The sequence below is a fragment of the Pituophis catenifer genome, unplaced genomic scaffold, assembly GCF_029215685.1.
Source record: "Pituophis catenifer annectens isolate HBS135680 unplaced genomic scaffold, rPitCat1.0.hap2 SCAF_1, whole genome shotgun sequence".
Lineage (NCBI taxonomy): Eukaryota > Metazoa > Chordata > Lepidosauria > Squamata > Colubridae > Pituophis > Pituophis catenifer.
In genome coordinates this window covers 62630810-62650681 of record NW_027256881.1, presented here as the reverse complement: position 1 = coordinate 62650681, position 19872 = coordinate 62630810, and the positions used below count along the sequence as shown (strand labels likewise).

The following is a 19872-nucleotide window of genomic DNA, read 5'->3' as shown; positions in this document are numbered from 1 at the left end:
GCTCCGCGTCTCCCTGCCCAACCTTTCCCGAGCGATCGTCCCACCTGAGGCAACGGCGGCCACCGACCCAGCGGAGCCCCGAAGGTCGCCGCAGTTTACGCCCCCGGTCCGGCCCTTCCCCACCACCAGCTGAAGCAGCGCCGGCTCCTCTCTCTCTCTCTCTCTCTCTCTCTCGCTCTCTCTCTCTCTGCGCATGCGCTCTCGAGACCCAGGAAGTGAGGCCACCACCGAGGCGCAGGCGCAACGGTGCAGCGGCGTAGGAATTGGGGAATGAAGAATTTCGGCGCGCTGCGTTTTTGTTATCGGTAAGGGATAAGCAGTAAGAGGAGAAAACGTTGAGTATTGCTGCCGGGGGTTGCGTGATGGTCAGATCAGTCCTAGATCACATCTGTCATACAATAGCAATCTAGATAAGGTAAGATGAATTAAGCAAAGTAACCTCACCCAGTGAGTTTCCACGAATGAGTATGACCTGAATTTGGAGTTTACAGAGCAACAAACCAACATCCTATCATTGCCCTGCTTTGGCTTTCTCCTGTGCTGATGCTGATGCTCTGGCTAGCTAAGAAATCAGGGTTTTGGGGAACAATCATACACAAAAATCAAATTCAGGGTTTGTTTATGTTACGTTTCTTTTCTTTTATGTACACTGAGAATGTATGCACCAAGACAAATTCCTTGTGTGTCCAATCACACTTAGCCAATAAAGAATAGTTTTTCTTTCTTTCTTTCTTTCTTTCTTTCTTTCTTTCTTTCTTTCTTTCTTTCTTTCTTTCTGTCTGTCTGTCTGTCTGTCTGTCTGTCTGTCTATCTATCTATCTATCTATCTATCTATCTATCTATCTAATAAGTATGGAATTTTCCTCTAGAAAGAAAGGTGTTTTTGATGTATTTTAAAATAATCATGAACTGTATTTATAGGTAGCAAGGTTGGAGGTGGAAGAGTGATATGAATCATGGATGACGCAGAAGAGGATTATATGTCTGATTCCTTTATTAATGTTAAGTAAGTGGATGTTTTTCTAAGCATATCCTGCTTGCCTTTGCCTAGTAAGGATGCTGAACCTTAAACCGCTTTATGAAATTTCAAATATCCAATACCCAATTAAAAATTTGGGTACAATTTTACAAATATACATTTTGCTTTAAAATTCTGCCCACATAGAACAGCTTTGAGGAATGTAATTTACAGAGTTAAATTAGCACTCAAATTACAGTAATTTTCCATGGCATATTTATATTTTATTGTTTTCCGAAAGAAAATGGAAGAAGGAAAAATCAGTAAGACTATTAATCACTATTAATATAATTCAGTAGGACGTGGCGGCTCAGTGGCTAAGACACTCAGCTTGTCGATCGAAAGGTCGACAGTTCAACGGTTCGAATCCCTAGTACCGCGTAATGGGGTGAGCTCCCATTACTTGTCCCAGCTTCTGCCATCTAGCAGTTGAAAAGCACGTAAAAAATGCAAATAGAAAAATAGGGACCTCCTTGGTGGAAAGGTAATAGTGTTCTGTGCGCCTTTGGCATTTAGTCATGCCGGCCACATGACCACGGAGACGTCTTCGGACAGCGCTGGCCTTTCGGCTTTGAGCACCACCCCCTAGAATCACCACCCCCTAGAGTCGGGAATAACTAGCACATACGTGCGAGGGAAACCTTTACCTTTAATATAATTCATTATTCAGCATGTATGTATACTAAATAATCCTTAAAGTATGTTAATCTATTATTCAGTATGAACATCTACAAAAGTTAGAGATTTCCCAAAACAAAATAGGCTACATAATTTGTAAATCCAGGGAAGCTGCTATATCACTGTATGAACTCTATACTCCATTTTGAAGTCTCCAACCATTAGCTGAATACTTCAGGGTTGTTGTTTTTTCTTGAAATGGGATATAGATTTCCAATGAGGAACGGCTAAGGGTACTAAGTAAGGCTACTCTTCATTTGTAGCCTAATGAAAAGAAAGTTTAGGAGGTGACATGATAGCTATCTTCCAATATTTGAAGAGCTGTCATCAGGAAGAATGGATCGATTTAAAATGAATGGAAGCTTGTCAGAGGGAGACCTAATCTGGAGCTAAGGAGAAATTTCTTAACAGTGAGAACAATTAGTCAATGGAACAGCTTGCCTTCTGGAGTTGTGGGTGGTTTGTTGCTGGGGGTTTTTAAGAAAAGACTGGACAACCATTTGTCCAGAATGGAATAAAGATCCCCTGCCTTGGGCAGGGGATAGAACTAGAAGACTTGTAAGGTCTTTTCCAGCCCTATGTAATCCTAACCCTAACTCCCCGAAAGTTTTAAATAACTATAAACATACTAAAAGCAGGATAATTATTTTTTGGGACAGCATCTTGTACTTAGGTAACTTTTTAAAATTTGTTTTGTTTAGCCAGGACATCAGGCCAGGAATGCCAATGTTGAGACGTGTGAAGGAAACTTTTAAAAAAGAGGAAAAAGTAAAGGAAGCTAACCAGAAAAGTAGGCAAAAGAGCATCAAGGAACAAGAAAAAGAGCAACGTGAAATGGTTTTAAATATTGCTTTGGGGAATGAAAATAAAGGCTTTGCTATGCTCCAGAAGATGGGGTACAAAAGTGGCCAGCCTCTTGGCAAAAGTGGTGAGTTTTTCCACATCCAATTTTTGAACTGTGACTATGCTAATGAATCAGGTTTTACTACCCCATAACTAGTTGTGCTGGTACAAAATCTGAAGCTGGCACAATAATGGAAAAGGGAGCCAGAGACATCTAGCAATTTACTTATTACATTTCTTCAACATAACACATTTGTTCTCTCTCTTTGCTCCCAATTTTACTTTTTCAACAACCCAATGAAATAAATTAGACTACTCCAGAAGTTGCTAGATTAATTTTTTGTCTGAGTTGGGATTTGAGCCTTGAGTTCTTTCCAATTCTAAGCCAATCTTCTAATTTATGCCATTGTCTTTTAATACATTGGAGAAAAAAAATAGAATTCATGAAGCGACTGACTTGGGAATATTTCAAAGGAGTGGAGTATCTTTCTGAGTTCCTTAAGACCAGAGAACCAGTATGGTCTTGCAGGCTAACCTGCTTCAATTGAATAGATTGTTGAGCTCATAGAAGACAAAACGGGGTATAAATCTAAGAAATTAAAAAATATACATATAGGAGGGAATACAATACAATAACCTGCTTCAATTGAACAGATTGTTGAGCTCATAGAAGACAAAACGGGGTATAAATCTAAGAAATTAAAAAATATACATATAGGAGGGAATACAGTAAATACTATTCTTATTAATATTTTAAACTTGTATACCAGCCAGTTCTCAATGACTGTGCACTCACAGCAATCAAAGATATTACAATAAAATAAAAAAGGTAAAAGGTAAAGATAAAAGATAGCAAGCACGATGAAGCTTGTTATTTTGTTATTTTACTAAAAGCAAATATATTTTTTTCCTTCTGCAGGAAAGGGGATAGTTGAGCCCATTCCTCTGAATATTACCACAGGTTTGTGAAATATCTGACCTTTTTTTCTTTCATTTAAACATGGCATTGCTCAATCTGTCAAACAACTGCTTGTGTTTGGGACAGGAAGAAGCGGGCTTGGCCATGAAGAATTACAAAAACGAAAAGCTGAGGAAAAGCTGGAAAACTACAGGAAAAAAATGCATGTGACAAAACAAGTGGAAAAGCAGACAACTGACCTCTTCAAGTAGTGTTCTCCATTTATGTTATTCCTCTCACAGTTTCTCTTAACTGCTAATGCCATAATTAGGCAAGAGCTGTATTTCACCTGGGCAGCATGTATTTTGTGTGTTGAAGGTTCCTGGTGTAAATCCTGGCACTATGAGATAAAGCTGGATAAAATCTCGCTGGAATTTTATAGAATTAATGCTGATTGCTGTATGCCTAATTTAGCACTCAGCAGCTCCACCCAACATGATCATTATGGAAAGATGCTGGGACTTCCAGCTATTCCTGGAGGATCTCAGATTCTTTCCTGTCTTAAAACACAATATTAAGGATGAAGCTACTCTGTTTAGCTCATACATTGAGTTTATTAATATCCGGAACAGGAAAAATGTTCTTATAAAAATACAGTCTTTTACTGATTGTGGTTTTGTCATTGTCTTATTAAGAATGAGATTGAAGACCAAGCAGGAGCAACTGCAAGTAAAACGGGACCTCGAGAAAAGTCAGAAAGCCTGCCAACAATTAGATACACAGAAAGTAAGTTTAATTAAAACCTTTATTTATGATTTTGGCCGGTAGAGGCTTAGGAAATCAGAGTTTATGCCCTGCCTTGATCTATCTACTTTAGCCTTCCAAATAGATAGTGGAGTTCAACAAACTATGGAAACATTTTACAACCTTATTGTAAATATGTATCGGTGTAGATACATTTGGTACATCCATGAGTTGGGTTTTTTTTAATTAAAAAAAAGTCTTTTAGATTTATACAAATGATTGGCCTAGAATTGTAGGTTAGCAAGCAGGAGGCTGTTCACAAGATTCCTACCAACAAGGCCAACTTTTTGAAAGTTTTTTTTAGTACTGCAATGTAATATGTTCAAAATATCAAATCTATAACCTGTGTTGTAGTGCTTTGGACTGCATTTTTATTTCTATTGTTTATTACTATTAATTGAGTGTATATACAACCCTTTCTATAAAAATAATGAAGCAGTTTGTAGAATGAGAATCCAATACAGAATATTAGGAACAATACTGTATGTCATTCAAACATCTAAATGAAAAGCAAACATTAGGGGGTTCCATAGGAAAGACATCTTAACCCCCAAACTCAAGCTGAAATTAACTATTGTGCTAGAGGCATCAGTGGCTCTGCAAGCAAGATTTATAGTCCTGGCTACTGCATATATGAAATAATTTTCCAGCAAATATTTGGGTGTCAAGTAATCTTTTTGAAGTATAAATAGTAACTGGCAGCTCGTATAGATTGTAGAGACTGAATGTAACGTGACTCCAGCCTTACACATTACTTAAGGAGAAGTGACAACTTGCAGCAACTGAAGCTTGTAGAACAGCCTTCATTGGACTTACAGGTAGTCCTCAACTTGCAATCTTAATTGGGATTGGAACTCTTGTAGCTAAGCAAAGTGGTCATTAAATGAGATACCCCTGATTTTATGACTTTTTTTTGCCATGGCCATTAAGTGAATCACACAGTCATTAAGCCTGAGTGGCATAGGAAGCTAATGCCTCCTACTAAGGCAGCATTTAACATCCAGCTGCCTGCAATTACTGCGAGTTCAATTCTCACCAGGCTCAAGGTCGACTCAGCCTTCCATCCTTTCTAAGGTGGGTAAAATGAGGACCCGGTTTGTGTGGGCAATAAGCTGACTTTGTATAAAATATACAAAAGTATGAAGGCTATTGCTTAACGCATTGTAAGCCGCCCTGAGTCTCTGGAGAAGGGCGGCATATAAAAATAAATAAAAATAAAAATAAAAAAAAATTAAGCAAATCCAATTTCCCCCATTGACTTGGCTTGTCAGAAGCCAACTGGAAAGGTCGCAAATGGCAATTCAATGATCTGAGGACACTGCAACCATTGTAAATACCTGCAGATTTCCCAGCAATTGAATTTTGATCACATGACCACGGAGATGCTGCAACAGTTGTAAGTGTAAGGACTGGCTGCAAGGATAAGTCATTTTCTTCAGTGCCAAGCTTTGAATAATTACTAAATGAATGGTTGTAAGCCTATATAGTAATCTAAAATTGAAATTGATATATGAAGATGTAAGGTAGACCTCACATGGTTAGGTTTGCCTCAGATCTCTGAATTACTTTACCCAGCAGTTTCATATATATGTGAAAAAGCATTGTGGATGGAATTCTACATCCCCTACAGTTTAAACACTGTGGGGCTAAGCAGACCTGCCACAGTGATACTATGTAAGCAGAACTCACCTCATTACCAAAAAGTCCATTTCAAAAGAATAATCTGATCGATAATATAAAATAGGTCATGACGTCTAAGAAATCGAGAGCTTTATTAATATGCAGTGTCTCTTAAAATTTCTCTTTGTGTTTAATATAAGTTTTTTGCCATTTGGGCAAAGGTTACAGCAGCTAAAAAAAATCTAATGTAGAGCATGGGTGTCAAACTTGTGGCTTATGTTGCCATCACGTGATGTTTCACGATTTTCCCATTCACGGAGCTGGGTGGGCATGGCCTATGCATGAACCATCCGGCCTGCAGGCCGCCAGTTTGACACCCCTAGTGTAGAGTATGAATTATTGCCATGTTTTTATTTAAGGGCCTTGAAGTCCCCAAAGAGGTTTGGTACTGGTTAAATCCAAAGACTGAAGAAAACAAAGATGAGGAAGAAGAAGAGGATGAGGAGGAGAAGGAAGATGAACTCAATGTAAGTACATGTTCAGATATTGTTTTAGCAATTGTCTTTGGTGGACTGGCTGGTAATTCTTTATATTACGATGCTTCATAGTGATCCCCAAACTAGGTGAGACATGAATATAAATATTTACTGCCAGTAATTATAAATATTGAACAAAATGCATGCGTTCTCATCACACTTGATCGACTTTGGTTTAGCTTGAGTGCATCCATGTATGTGTGCATCTGCACAATATACATTGATCGATCTATGATGTGCCATGAAGCCAGTTTCTGCTCTTAGAGACCACATAGATAGATTTTCTTCATAATGGTTTATCCCTAACCTGGTTCTTCAGATTTTCCCACAGTGTACCCTTTGCCACTATAACTGTGTCCCATTTTGCTGCTGGTAGTCCTGTTTCCTGAGTCACAATAGTGTAAGCTCTGGTATTTCAGAAATAGTATAGGGTATTTACGCTTTTAAACTTTGGTGTTGGAGAAGACTCCTGAGAATACTATGAATAGCCAAGAAAAGAAACAAATCGATCGTGGAACAAATCAGGCTGGCGTTCTCACTCAAGCCATAAAGAACCAAGCTCAAATGATTCTATTTCAGGGATTATATGAAGGCCTACTTCTCTGGAAAAGGCTCTAATGCTGGGAAAGGTGGAAGGAAAGAAGAGGAAGGCCAACAGCAAGGTGGATGGATTTAGTTACAGGCAATGGGGGCACATTGAGAAACCTGAAAGACCAGGTTTGGGATAGATCATTATGAGGGAAAATCTATGTGGTCACTAGGAGTCAAAAATGACTTGATAGCATATAAATTATATATGATGTATGTTTTGATGAAGTGCCATCAAATCTATTGACTTTTAGTGACCTCATTGATCAATTCTTTCATGCATGGTTTTATGTACCAATAAATAAGATGCATAAAAGCCACTTCAGTTTTACTTTTAGTAGTAAGAAGAAATAATGAGGAAGTAACAAGAGACCTTAAGAGTTCTAAAACAGTCATTTAATAGGAGCAGCAAAAGAAGCTGAAGCTTCTTTTTCAATGCCAAATCAATAACTACACATGTCTTTCACAGATTGTTTGATCTATTCAATGGCATTTAAAGATACATTTATTGGTGCTTTTTCAGGAATCAGAAAAGTTAATCAGTTTAACAACTTATTTAAGAGAGGAGTATCTCTATTGCATCTGGTGCGGAACAGCCTACCAAGGTAAACCTAAATCGTTTTTTATTTTAAAAAATATCAAACAACAATTCAAATTCGGTGGAATTTTGCTTATTTGTTCATAATCTATTTTGATTGCATTGCTTTTTTATTACTTATTTTATAGGGTTTTCCTTGAAAGTTTTGTTGTTCAGATTGTTTTATTATAGTCATGGATCTTTTATATCAAAAAATGGCCAGTCACACTGACAATCGCCTAAGAGTTTTGTTCTGAGGTTAGAATAAACCTAGGTGTGCTGTTCTGACCTTGGAATAAAACTTGCCAACTTAAAGAAGAAACAAGCTCGGAACTGCCCATTTAGAGTATTCAGTGCTTGAAATAAAATTCAGAATACAGCAACCCACAACATTTCAGATGCGCCATTTGCTTTGAGTTTGAAACAAAATTTTCCATTTCAAACTTGTAATCTAGTACTGGATGCATGTTTGCTTATAAATTCTGCAAATTTGTTTTTGTTTTGTTTTTATTTTGCAGATCAAGAAGATCTATCTTCAAATTGCCCTGGGAGCACATATATAGATCACGAATAAATCTATAAAAATTCAAAACAATAGCAAAATTCTGTAATTTCAATGAAGAGCAGAGCTGTGAACTATGCTGTTCTATAATTTTCATTGAGCAAATTGGTTGTTTCTCAATACTCTATGTTTAGGTATAAAATGGGTTTTCTTATTTAAAAATTCTTTGGAATAGGAACTAATTTGTTATTTTTCCAAGTTATTTATTATTATTTTTTAATCCTATGTTTACTTCTGAAAAACAAAATTAAAATTTAACATAATTGACTAGATTGGATAAATGCATGCTTTGATTTCAGCAAAGTAAAAGTTTCAAGAAACCCTAAAACAATGAATTTAGCTGTTCGAAGATCATTCTCTTTAAGTTCACAATAACACTTTGAACATAGGATTTCTTCTTTACCTTATCCAAGTATAAGCCTAAAAGTCTGGTTTTTTTTCTATTTAAAACTAATGTTTTAGCATACCTCCACCCTGTTCTTAAAAATAAAACAGATAGCGTATCTTTCTTAAAATTAATACTTCATTCACTTTCATACATTTTAAAAACTCATAGCAAATATAATTTCTATAAAAAAAAACCAAGCTCGAAACAAAATTTTCCAAAAGCTTTATTTTTTTTTTACAACCAATCTGTCAAAGATCCTCTAACCCACCACATGCAGAATCTGGGGTTGAGTTCAGAAATGCTCTAGCTTTTCTTTTTCCAAAGAATTTGCACACACTAGATAAATTACACAATTTATACTGGACCAAAAACAATACTGAAGAAGTGAATTCAGGAGATACCGTATTTTCCAGGGTATAAGACGACCGGGCGTATAAGACGACCCCCGACTTTTCCTGTTAAAATATAGGGTTTGAGCTATACTCGCCGTATAAGACTACCCCTCTTCCAACACACACCAAATAAAAACTGGCTCACCCACAATGTAAAAGCAGCTGTGCTAGACCCAAAATGGCCCCTGCAACAAGCAGGAACCTCACACAGCCACAAAAATCCCCCCAAAAAAACTTTACACACACACAACACAACTGGCTCACCCACAATGTAAAAGCAGCTGTGCTAGATCCAAAATGGCCCCTGCAACAAGCAGGAACCTCACACAGCCACAAAAACCCAACTTTCACACTTTACACACACAAAATTCCACATACAGCTTTGTGAGATTTTGTGTTTGTATAGTTAGAGTGAAACACTACAGAAACACACTAAATCTCAGAAAGCTGCACAAATATTATTTTATTTTATTTTTATTTTTATATGAAAGCTCAATTTAAAACTTCCTAAACTTTAAATGTCTAGGTCTAAAAAAGAACTAAAAAAAAACCCAATTAACTATTTTTTTTAAAGCTCCCAAAGGGGAAAAAAACTTACCCAATAGAACAGAGGTCTCCAACCTTGGCAACTTTAAGACTTGTAGACTGCAACTCCCAGAATTCCTCAGCCAGCTTTGCTTTGCTGGCTGAGGAATTCTGGGAGTTGAAGTCCACAACTCCCTGCCTGCTTGATTGCAGGCAGGGAGTTGCTTGCTGATGGAATGGATTCAGGCAAGCGAAGCAAGGCAAGTGTTGTGACTAGCAGCTAAGGTAAGCAAGCTGGAGGGGGAAAACTTTTTTCCTTTGACATGGCTCTGGCGATCCCAGCTGAGTTGCCTGATTAGCAGGCAATTCAGCTGGGATCGCCAGAGCTTGGATCGCCAGAGCCATGTAAAAGAAAAAAAGTTTTTTCCTTTTAAATGGCTCCTGCGATCCCAGCTGAGTTGCCTGATGGTCAAAGCTTGGCTCGTCAGAGCCATTTAAGGCTCAACAGAGCCTTTCAGGCTGGTCTGCCTGGTTACAGGAGAACGACACCCAGCGTATAAGACGACCCCCGACTTTTAAGATTTTCATGTGTTAAAAAGTTGTTTTATAAGCCGGAAAATACGGTATATTGTTCATTTTTAACATTTCTTTATATTGTAGAAATGAGAAGACAAAAGCAATATATACGCTAGATGACATATGATAGGACTGAGATAGTTGTATATCTGGATTCCATTAATGTTTGTCCCCCCTTTTTTTAAAGTTTTACTTCATTTTATCATCATATTTTTTTCAACCTTTGACTGTATCCTCACTGTTGTGTTTTATATTGGTTTGTTTAATTGATTAATACATTAAATGATTTAGAACATGAATGGCAATCTTGACTTGCCTGGGACTATATTGAGTGCAGACAAATTGTCTTGGGCTGCATATAAAAATATAATTAATGTATATAAATAGCAAATGTCATTTGTTTTTTATAAGTTTTATTATTTATCTTCTGGGGCTACAGTACTAGCTACCCAGGTCTACGTGTGCCTGCAGGTTGGATATACTTGGTTTAATAGCAATAGTACTTAGACTTATATACCGCTTCACAGTGCTTTTACAGCCCTCTCTAAGCCGTTTAGAGTCAGCCTATTGCCCCCAACAATCTGGGTCCTCATTTTACCCACCTCGGAAGGTTGGAAGGCTGAGTAAGCCTTGAGCCTGGTAAGATTTGATCTGCCAAATTGCAGGCAGCCAGCAGTCAACAGAAGTAGCCTGCAGTACTGCATTCTAACCACATCACCACCACATCTCTTAAGCTATCAAAACACAAATGCAAGATAGCATATTAGAATATATTCTATAAATCTGTTTATAGAAACAACATAAATATAAGCACTGTTAGATGCATTGCTCTTGCAATACTGAAGTTCTCGATTTTAAGGTAAATGAAAGCTAAGTGTAATTAAATGCATTGTCTTGTACTTCCAAAACAGTTGCCCATGTATGCATTGCAAGTTAAACGGTTGATTTATGGATTTATATCTACAGTTCTGCAAAAGAAACCAAACCATATCATCTATAACCTTTTTATAAATCAGTACTGTAGTATCTATATGAAGCTCCAATAGCATTCATTTGCAAAGATTCAAAAAATCTGTAAAGGAAGTAAATACTCTGTCATAAAACTGCAGATTAATCACATAGTACTATTTTTCACAAAGCAAAAGATAGCAACTAACACTTGATTACAAGTAGTTCCATGAGTTAGAAGAATAGTATTAACTTCCCTAGTCAATATTAAACTTAATGGAATAACAACAGTATTGGAATGGCACATTAAAACTCTTTGTAAAAAAAAAAAAAATCCAGATACATCAAATTGCTATTGTGTGTTTGCACACAGGATGAGATCTTGCAAAGTTCTTGCAAAGTTCATAAAAGGCACTTTTTCCATTTCCATTAGATCTTCCCATTTCACTGAAGTTCTTTACATTCTTTGACTTCTCAGGAGATCCCAAATATAGCAAGGAATAAGAAGCAAACCCAATCCTTCACACTTAAATGATGACCCAATCTCTATTCACACTGATTTCAGGCATCAGGAAAAGCAAAAGAAACATGAACCAAAAATCTGTGCTTTGACAAATCCACTAACGAGTGTGTACTCTAGGAGGCTGGCCTTTTAAGTTGTTTAAAATAACAGCTGCTGATGGTCTTTGAGCTGGCTCTTTGGAAAGCAGTTTCTTAATTAGATGAGTCTGTAAATGAAGAGGAGGATATTAATATAAAAATTAAGAAATGAACATGGATTAAGAAAAATAGATTAAAGATTTTAAAAAGATGTTTTACATCAGTATACCTCTTCTGAAAACTCCTCGGTGAATTTTGTTGGAAATTTGCCTTCTTTAATATTGGGCCATTCCTGAAAAATCAGAGTATATTTAAATTAAAGTACACAGCTCTACTTTAAAGGATTTGTGTGCTAAATTTCATAAATCTACCAGCTCTCCCAAAAGTAGCTTACCAATCTAGCAACAGAAAAATCCCACATTAAAAAACAGCTAGGAGTATATGCTTTTATAAGATGCTTTCTAGAACGGGTCCCCAGCCGCTGGTCCATGGACCAGCACCAGTCCATGGCATGCCAGAAACGGGATAGCACAAACAACCAAAACCCCATCTGCGGGATGCAGTCAGCAAACAAAACCGCGCCCCACCCCCTCCGGTTCACGAAAAAACATCTCTCCTCAGAACCAGTGAAAATAAGACTAAAAATGTGTGCATGCAGGAAGACTATTTGGTGCCGTAGCATAGGAATGCACACTTATGCTTGTATTCATAAGCATATAAAACAGCAATATGTATATTACAAATAATATATATATATGAAGTAGGCCTAGTTCCAATCCATAGACCTATATACTGCCTGTAAAAGGTTACAAAGTCTTCATTGATACATGAATTAACAGTCACCCATGGAACTTCCCAACTCAAATACTTGATGCCAGATATGTACAATTTTGCCTAATTTCATAACAAAATGTTAATAATCCAAAAGCCTACTTCAGAACTCTTATTATCTACAATATGTACTGTACATAGTAGCCAATAATAGTAGTAGCCACCCCTTATGGCCTTTAATCAGCAGATGAAAGTGAAAGTTGAGAACTTTATTACTTTTCTTTCAACAATAATCTTTCTCCCCATATATTTGCTGTGAGACTTAAACCAAGGCGTTCCATTAGTGAATATAATGAACAGATGGCTTTTCTCCTTTTGCTCAGCTTGTTAATGTATACTTTTTTTGAGTTAACTATTTTAATTAGTTTTTCTAACATTACATTACATTCAATAAATCAGTCTGAAAAGCAGCTCGAACACGTTTTTCCTATCTTTATTCAGAAATACATGCAGGCAGATGTAAGAAAAGAAGTGGATTATTTACCTGATATTTCTCAGCACGAGTGAAAAATGGGGAAAGCATTTCATACAAAATTAATCCTAATGGAAAGATATCTACTTTCTTGCCATAACTGCTTCCTTCCTAATGGACAACATAATACAAGCATATTAGGTACTTCAAATGTAAAAACAAGATGTATGCAACCTTCCATCAGCTTTTTAGAGTCCCTAGAAGCAAAAGAATTGTAGGCAATCTTATGCTGTTGAAGAAAAATGCATGAGAATAAATAATAACACAATAAAAGTTAATTTTTAGCATAAGGTTATTTATTTGGAAAAGTTCCAGACAATTTTCTCTTAGATGAAATGGAACAATTTAGTGCTTTTTTGAGGGGGGAGGGGATGTAGATGCTTTGTTTATCAATTTATAAGAGTCTGACTTCAAATTATGGCACAGTAGAGAGAATTGAGGCCCTTGTCACCTCACAGCTGGATTATTGCAACGCGCTCTACATAGGGCTACCCTTGAAAAGTGTTCGGAGACTACAGTTGGTCCAGAATGCAGCCGCGTGAGCTACTGTGGGTGCACCTAGATACACCCACATTACACCAATTCTCCGCAAGCTGCACTGGTTCCCTATTGGACTCCGGACTCAATTTAAGGTGTTGGTTATTACCTTTAAAGCCTACATGGCTCAGAGCCAGGTTATCTTCGAGACCGCCTTCTACCGCATAGCTCCCAGCGACCGGTAAGATCCCACAGAGTTGGTCTCCTCCGGGTCCTGTCAGCTAAACAATGTCGGCTGGCAGGCCCACGGGGGAGGGCCTTCTCTGTCGCTGCCCCAGCTCTCTGGAACGAATTACCTCCTGAGGTCCGGACCACCCCCACCCTATTGGCCTTCCGGAAAGCAGTGAAGACCTGGCTTTTCTGGCAGGCCCGGGGCCGTTGATCTCACTGTGGTGATCTGCGAGACCCAGCCATGAAATGGAGTGTATGAGTTTTTAATGTTTTTTTTTTTAATTTACGGGATAGTGTTCGCATTGTTTTTCTTTGCTGTAAGCTGCCCAGAGTCCCTAGGGATTTGGGCGGCATAGAAATGAGACTAATAAATAAAAATAAATAAATAAATTTACAAATGGAAAACTATACAAATAGTCCTCAATTTACAACCATTAATTTAATGACAGTTCAAAGTTACAATGGCACTAAAAATTATTTGTGATCATTTTTCACACTTAACAACCATTGTAGTATCCTTATGGTTAAAATTCAGGGACTTGGATTAAAATTGATCAAAGATTTGAAGAATCTGCAATTGGATTAAACCAACGGAAAAATGTCATGAGTACACATACAAGAGAGAAGTTAAATATGTAGATGAGATTAATACCTAACGGATTTGATGGAGAAAAAGTTTTACCTAAGAAATGGAGGCATATCAGAAAATGTGCAAAAACCTATTAATATGAAAGTGAGGATGTGCATGCACATAAGCACACTCACTGGCAGTTTCTGCAGCCCAGTTGCAAACTGCTCACGGCCCACTAGTTGGCCGCACCACACAGGTTGGGAACCCCAGTTTACAGACAATATTTTGGACTTTATAAGAGCATGGAAACAGCCCATGGTGTTTCTGCAAGTTTAATAAAATAACAGTCTGTTAATGGAGACTTTTAAGATCAACTTATTTTTTGTGGGCTATTAGTTACTAGTTTGTTTTTTTAAGTTAACAGATATTAGGTCTATTTGGTTGATAGACTTCAACTTTCTACATTTGAGGTATCTTTCAAAGAATTGTGATGTCAAGTATAATAAATATTGCAATTATAGATGTGAAATTTTACAATTATTTGTAGACCCACAAATCGAGCGGAGGGGATTTATTTATAAATATCTGTCAACTTTCAACCACGGTGGATGAAGTATATTTAATGTTGGATTTATGCATGTTATGTACATCATCATCATCATCATCATCATCATCATCATCATCATTATTATTATTATTATTATTATTATTATTATTATTATTATTATTATTTTATTATTTTATTATTATTATTTGTGTTTGTAATTTTGGTCTTTTGTTGTTTTTGTCATTTTTTTTAATATTTTATCTTTGGAAAAAAATAAAATAGAAAATAATTCAGGCAATTGGAAACTGGCATGTATTTATGAGAGTTACACTATCCCGGGACATGTGATCAGTCTTCGTCTGATGTTGTGCAACACCAGGTCTGTAGTAAATAAAGCCCCCCTCATCTGTGATCTTGTTTACGAGGGGGGAGCGGACCTGGCGGGTATTACGGAGACCTGGTTGGGCCCAGAGGGAGGGGTCCCTCTGGTAGAAATGTGCCCACCAGGTTTCCACGCATTCCATCAGCCAAGGTCACAGGGGAGGGGCGGGGGAGTAGCGGTTATTATTAAAGAAGGCCTTAAGCCGAGGGAGACCACTGTACCTCAGACAGCTGGTTGTGAGTCCCTCCTTGTAAAGTGGGGCCACGGGGTTCAGATGGGTTTGCTGATCACGTACCTGGCTCCCTGCCACGTGGCGGCAGCCCTGCCCGAGCTACTCAACGTTATTGCCGCGGTGGCGGTTGATACCCCCAGACTTATGGTCATGGGGGATTTCAACCTGCCATCCGTGGGTGAGGCGTCTGAGGTGGCTCGGGAGTTCATGGCTTCCATGACGGCCATGGACCTGACCCAACTAATTCATGGCCCTACGCACACTGGGGGAAACACACCGGACTTGGTTTTTGTCTCTGGACAGTGGTTGAGTGATCTCGAGATAGGGGATATAGTCATCGAGCCCTTGTCATGGTCAGATCACTCGCTCCTTCGCCTTGACCTTCGAACCGCAGCACCCCGCCGCAGGGAGGCGGAACCGGTAAGATGGTACCGCCCCACGCGCCTGATGGAACCTGATAGGTTCCAGATGGAGCTTGGGCCAATCCCGGAGGTTCTGGCTCACGCCTCATCTGGGGACCTAGTGGCCGTCTGGGATAGGGCGGCTGCTGGAGCCCTGGATCGAGTCGTGCCTTTGCGGCCTCTGACCCGGCGCCGATCTCGCCTGGCTCCTTGGTTCACCGAGGAGCTGAGGGAGATGAAGCGCCGGAAAAGACGCCTAGAGAGCTGTTGGAGGGCTAGTCTTTCTGAATCTGACCGAACACTGGTAAGATCTCATATTAGGAGTTACCTAGTGGTGATAAAAGCAGCAAAATGTACTCATTTTACTGCTCTTATTGCCTCATCAGATAATCGCCCGGCCACCCTGTTTAGGGTGACCCGTTCCCTGCTCCACCAGGAAGCGCGGGAGGACCCCTTGGAGGGAAGAGCCGAGGATTTTGTTCAGTATCTGTATGACAAAATCACTCAGATTCGGGCAGGTCTGGACTCTGACGGGATAGATCCAGCGAGGGTGACGGAGACAGGTCTTGAGACTGTTATCTGGGATGAGTTTGATCCTGTGACCCCAGATGACGTGGACAGGATTCTGGGTAGATTGAACGCGACCACATGTTTGTTGGACCCATGTCCCTCCTGGTTAGTGCTGGCTTCCCGGGAGGTGACGCGAGGCTGGCTCCAGGGGATTATAAATGCTTCGTTGGGTGAGGGTGTCTTTCCCGCTGCCTTGAAAGAGGCGGTGGTAAGGCCTCTCCTCAAGAAGCCTTCCCTGGACCCGGCAGTATTGGCTAATTATCATCCAGACCAGTCTCCAACCTTTGCTTCGTTGCGAAGGTTGTTGAGAGTGTGGTTGCGCGACAGCTACTCCAGTACCTGGAGGAAGCGTCATATCTAGATCCGTTCCAGTCGGGCTTCAGGCCTGGGTACAGCACGGAAACGGCATTGGTCGCGTTGGTTGATGATCTCTGGAGGGCTCGGGACAGGGGTTGTTCCTCTGTCCTGGTCCTGTTAGACCTCTCAGCGGCTTTTGATACCATCGACCATGGTATCATGCTGCACCGGCTGGAAGGGTTGGGGGTGGGAGGCACCGTTTTACGGTGGTTCTCCTCCTTTCTCTCTGACCGGTCGCAGTCTGTGTTGACAGGGGGGCAGAGATCGACCCCAAGGCCCCTTATATGTGGGGTGCCACAGGGATCGGTTCTCTCGCCCCTTCTGTTCAACATTTATGTAAAGCCGCTGGGCGAGATCATCCATGGTTTCGGGGTGAAGTACCATCTGTACGCTGATGACACCCAGCTGTACATCTCCACCCCGGACCACCCCAACGATGCCCTTGAAGTGATGTCCCAGTGCCTGGAGGCCGTACGGATCTGGATGGGGAGAAACGGGCTCAGGCTCAACCCATCCAAGACCGAGTGGTTGTGGTTTCCGACGTCCCGATATAGTCAGCTGGCGCCATTGCTGGCTATTGGGGGCGAATCATTGGCCCCCACGGAAAGGGCTCGTAACTTGGGCGTCCTCCTGGACTCACGGCTGTCTTTAGAAGAGCACTTGACGGCCGTGACCGGGAGGATTTTTCATCAGGTTCGCCTGATTCGCCAGTTGCCTCCCTTTCTAGATCGGGACTCGTTACGCACAGTCACTCATGCCCTCGTCACCTCTCGTCTGGACTATTGTAATGCTCTCTACATGGGGCTCCCCTTGAGGTGCACCCGGAGGCTCCAACTGGCGCAGAGTGCGGCTGCGCGGGTGGTTATGGGAGCAACATGGAGCTCCCATGTAACACCTCTCCTGCGCGAGCTGCACTGGCTCCCGGTGGTCTTCCGGGTGCGCTTCAAGGTTTTGGTTACCACCTTTAAAGCGCTCCATGGCTTGGGACCTGGTTACTTACGGGACCGCCTACTACCATCAACAGCCTCCCACCGACCAGTACGCTCCCACAGAGAGGGGCTCCTCCAGGTGCCGTCGGCCAAACAATGTCGGCTGTCGGCCCCTAGGGGGAGAGCCTTCTCTGTGGGGGCACCGACGATCTGGAATGAGCTCCCCCCAGAGATACGGAGGATTCCGGATCTGCGCACCTTCCGCCGCGAGTTGAAGACGCTTTTATTTCATCAAGCTGGCCTCGCCTAAATCTTCTCCCTTTTAAGTGTAAATTCTAAATTTTTAATGTATTTTAAAATATGGGTATCTTAAATTATGGGTATTTATTCAGCCAAATTTATTTAATTCATTTTATTCTATTTTAAATTTTGTATATCTATGTGTTTTATCTCATGGCTGTGCACCGCCCTGAGTCCTTCGGGAGTAGGGCGGTATAGAAATTTAATAAAATAAATAAATAAATAAATAAATAAATAAATAAATAAATAAATAAATCACCATTAGTAACCTTCCTATTCAGCCACTAACAAACAAAGTCAATGGGGGAAGCCAGGTTCGCTTAATGACTGTATGATTCAGTTAATTGCAGTTATTTGCTTAATGACTGTGGCAAAAGGTCATAAAGTGGGGCAAAACTTACTTAACTACCTTCTTAGCAACAGAAATTTTGGGCTCAGTTGTGGCCATAAATCAAGGACTACCTGTATATCCAACAGAAATAAGCAAATGCATTTCAAAAGGATTTTCAGTGCATACACCAAAATAATTATTCACAATAATTACCTGCTCAGGTGCCATGTAATTCACTGTTCCCGTGTTCGTTGTCTTTTGTCCGACATTTACATCTGTTACCAACCCAAAATCACCTATTTTTATGTGTTTTTCACTATAAAAAAGTATATTTAGAGGCTGTAAAAGAAAAAAATTACAGTGAGAAAACATGTTATATTTAGACATACAAAGAACAATTTTTTTCCCTAGGACAGCAGAAGTCAATTTGTGCACAGATTCTGGGATTACAAACACATTTTTTGCAAATAAATGAATTGGCAAATACTGAACCTGCAAATAATCAGGACTGCCTGTACCAGATAGGAAAAGGAAAAGCTGACAAAGTCAGAAACAAAGGATATGTGACCAGATTTATTTTCTTAAGAAAATACATGTAAAAACCTATTTTGAGAAATGGAAGTTTTTACTCCCTAAAATAGGAGAATGAGAGAAAGAGGCATAGGATTTGAGTCTTGGGAGTGTTTTATATATAAAGACTAAATTTTAGAACAGGGGTGTCTAACCTTAGGAACTTTAAGAACTATGGACTTCGATATTTATCCCGACTTCCGGCGGTGATGTAGGGTTGAGGCGGCACGGGAAAAGAAGCGCTCTGTTCTCAGTGCCGAATTTCTAAGTTTTTGGTGCCTTTTCGGGCGAAGATTAGTCCTGGAGGAACCGATAATAAGGAGGGGAATCTTCGGAGGAGGCGAGGAGAGGTGCGATCTCCAGCCACACCAAGAAGGACCCTCAGTTCAAGCTTAGAAGAAGCCAGCCAGTGCAGCTGACTCAGGCCCGAGCGAGACCAACGGGAAGCAGAAGAGTGAGTACAGTGCGGAGAAAAGCGGTGTGAGCAGAGTAAGAACACTTTAAACTTCTTTTTATCTCAGTGGAAAGCCGAAGGGGAGAAAGTGATTTTCGGAGGGGCAGCGAGTAAGAGAAAGGCTCAGAGCGTAAATGGGCGGCAAATAAAAAGAGTAAAATGGAAGAGGACGAACTTCAGACCAGCGGAGAAATAGTAAAGGACTGAAATGTTAAAATACAAGAATATTGAACGTGCAGAGAGGTGGACCTAGATAGCTGGACTGAGAAGTGAATTGGACATTAACTTTATCCCCAATTTAGCAGCCCCAACGGAAAAAAAGAGGTGGATTGGCAAAAAGAAAATGCTGACGAGTGACTGTGCAGATTGGAGATCGCTATATTGAATGACTCTATTTTGGAATGGAAAGTAGAAGTAGAAACGTAAGGAAAAGATTACAGTGGAACACACTGGACATTTTTAAAAGTATATAAAATTGGGACTTATAGAACTTTTGATAATACATCCTTTGCACTTTCCTTTTGGACATACCTATATATTTATTGTTCTAGACATTTATATTTATATCTATTTATTATAAAGTAAACTATTATTTATATAAACATTTATATACAACCTAAAAGTATATTTTAGAAATATTTAAATCTATTTCAACTCCATACAT

At 39.8% G+C, this 19872-nt stretch overlaps 2 protein-coding genes across 3 annotated transcripts in view; one reads left to right on the top strand and one right to left on the bottom strand.

Annotated features, from left to right (window-relative positions):
* The first annotated feature begins 225 nt into the window (after positions 1–225).
* On the top strand, positions 226–8394 carry GPATCH11 (G-patch domain containing 11). 2 transcript variants are annotated; one of them, XM_070932508.1, is made up of 9 exons: positions 226–305; positions 922–1006; positions 2398–2624; positions 3459–3500; positions 3585–3705; positions 4133–4223; positions 6281–6388; positions 7509–7590; positions 8081–8394. In XM_070932508.1, the coding sequence occupies exons 2-9, from the start codon at positions 957–959 to the stop codon at positions 8134–8136; spliced, it is 777 nt and encodes a 258-aa protein (XP_070788609.1). In that variant the 5' UTR covers positions 226–305; positions 922–956; the 3' UTR covers positions 8137–8394. The 2 variants fall into 2 exon arrangements, with proteins under 2 accessions (XP_070788609.1, XP_070788610.1); XM_070932509.1 differs by lacking the exon at positions 226–305 and adding an exon at positions 312–415.
* A 2601-nt stretch (positions 8395–10995) lies between these two features.
* The window catches only part of EIF2AK2 (eukaryotic translation initiation factor 2 alpha kinase 2), a 61803-nt gene continuing 52926 nt past the window's right edge, over positions 10996–19872 (bottom strand). Inside the window, exons 14-17 of the mRNA XM_070932510.1 lie at positions 18398–18523; positions 12869–12967; positions 11783–11845; positions 10996–11681 (exon numbers count right to left, since the gene is read on the bottom strand). Of these exons, the coding sequence (XP_070788611.1) occupies positions 11574–11681; positions 11783–11845; positions 12869–12967; positions 18398–18523 (396 nt within the window). The 3' untranslated portion in view covers positions 10996–11573. The remainder of the gene's footprint in view (positions 11682–11782; positions 11846–12868; positions 12968–18397; positions 18524–19872) is intronic.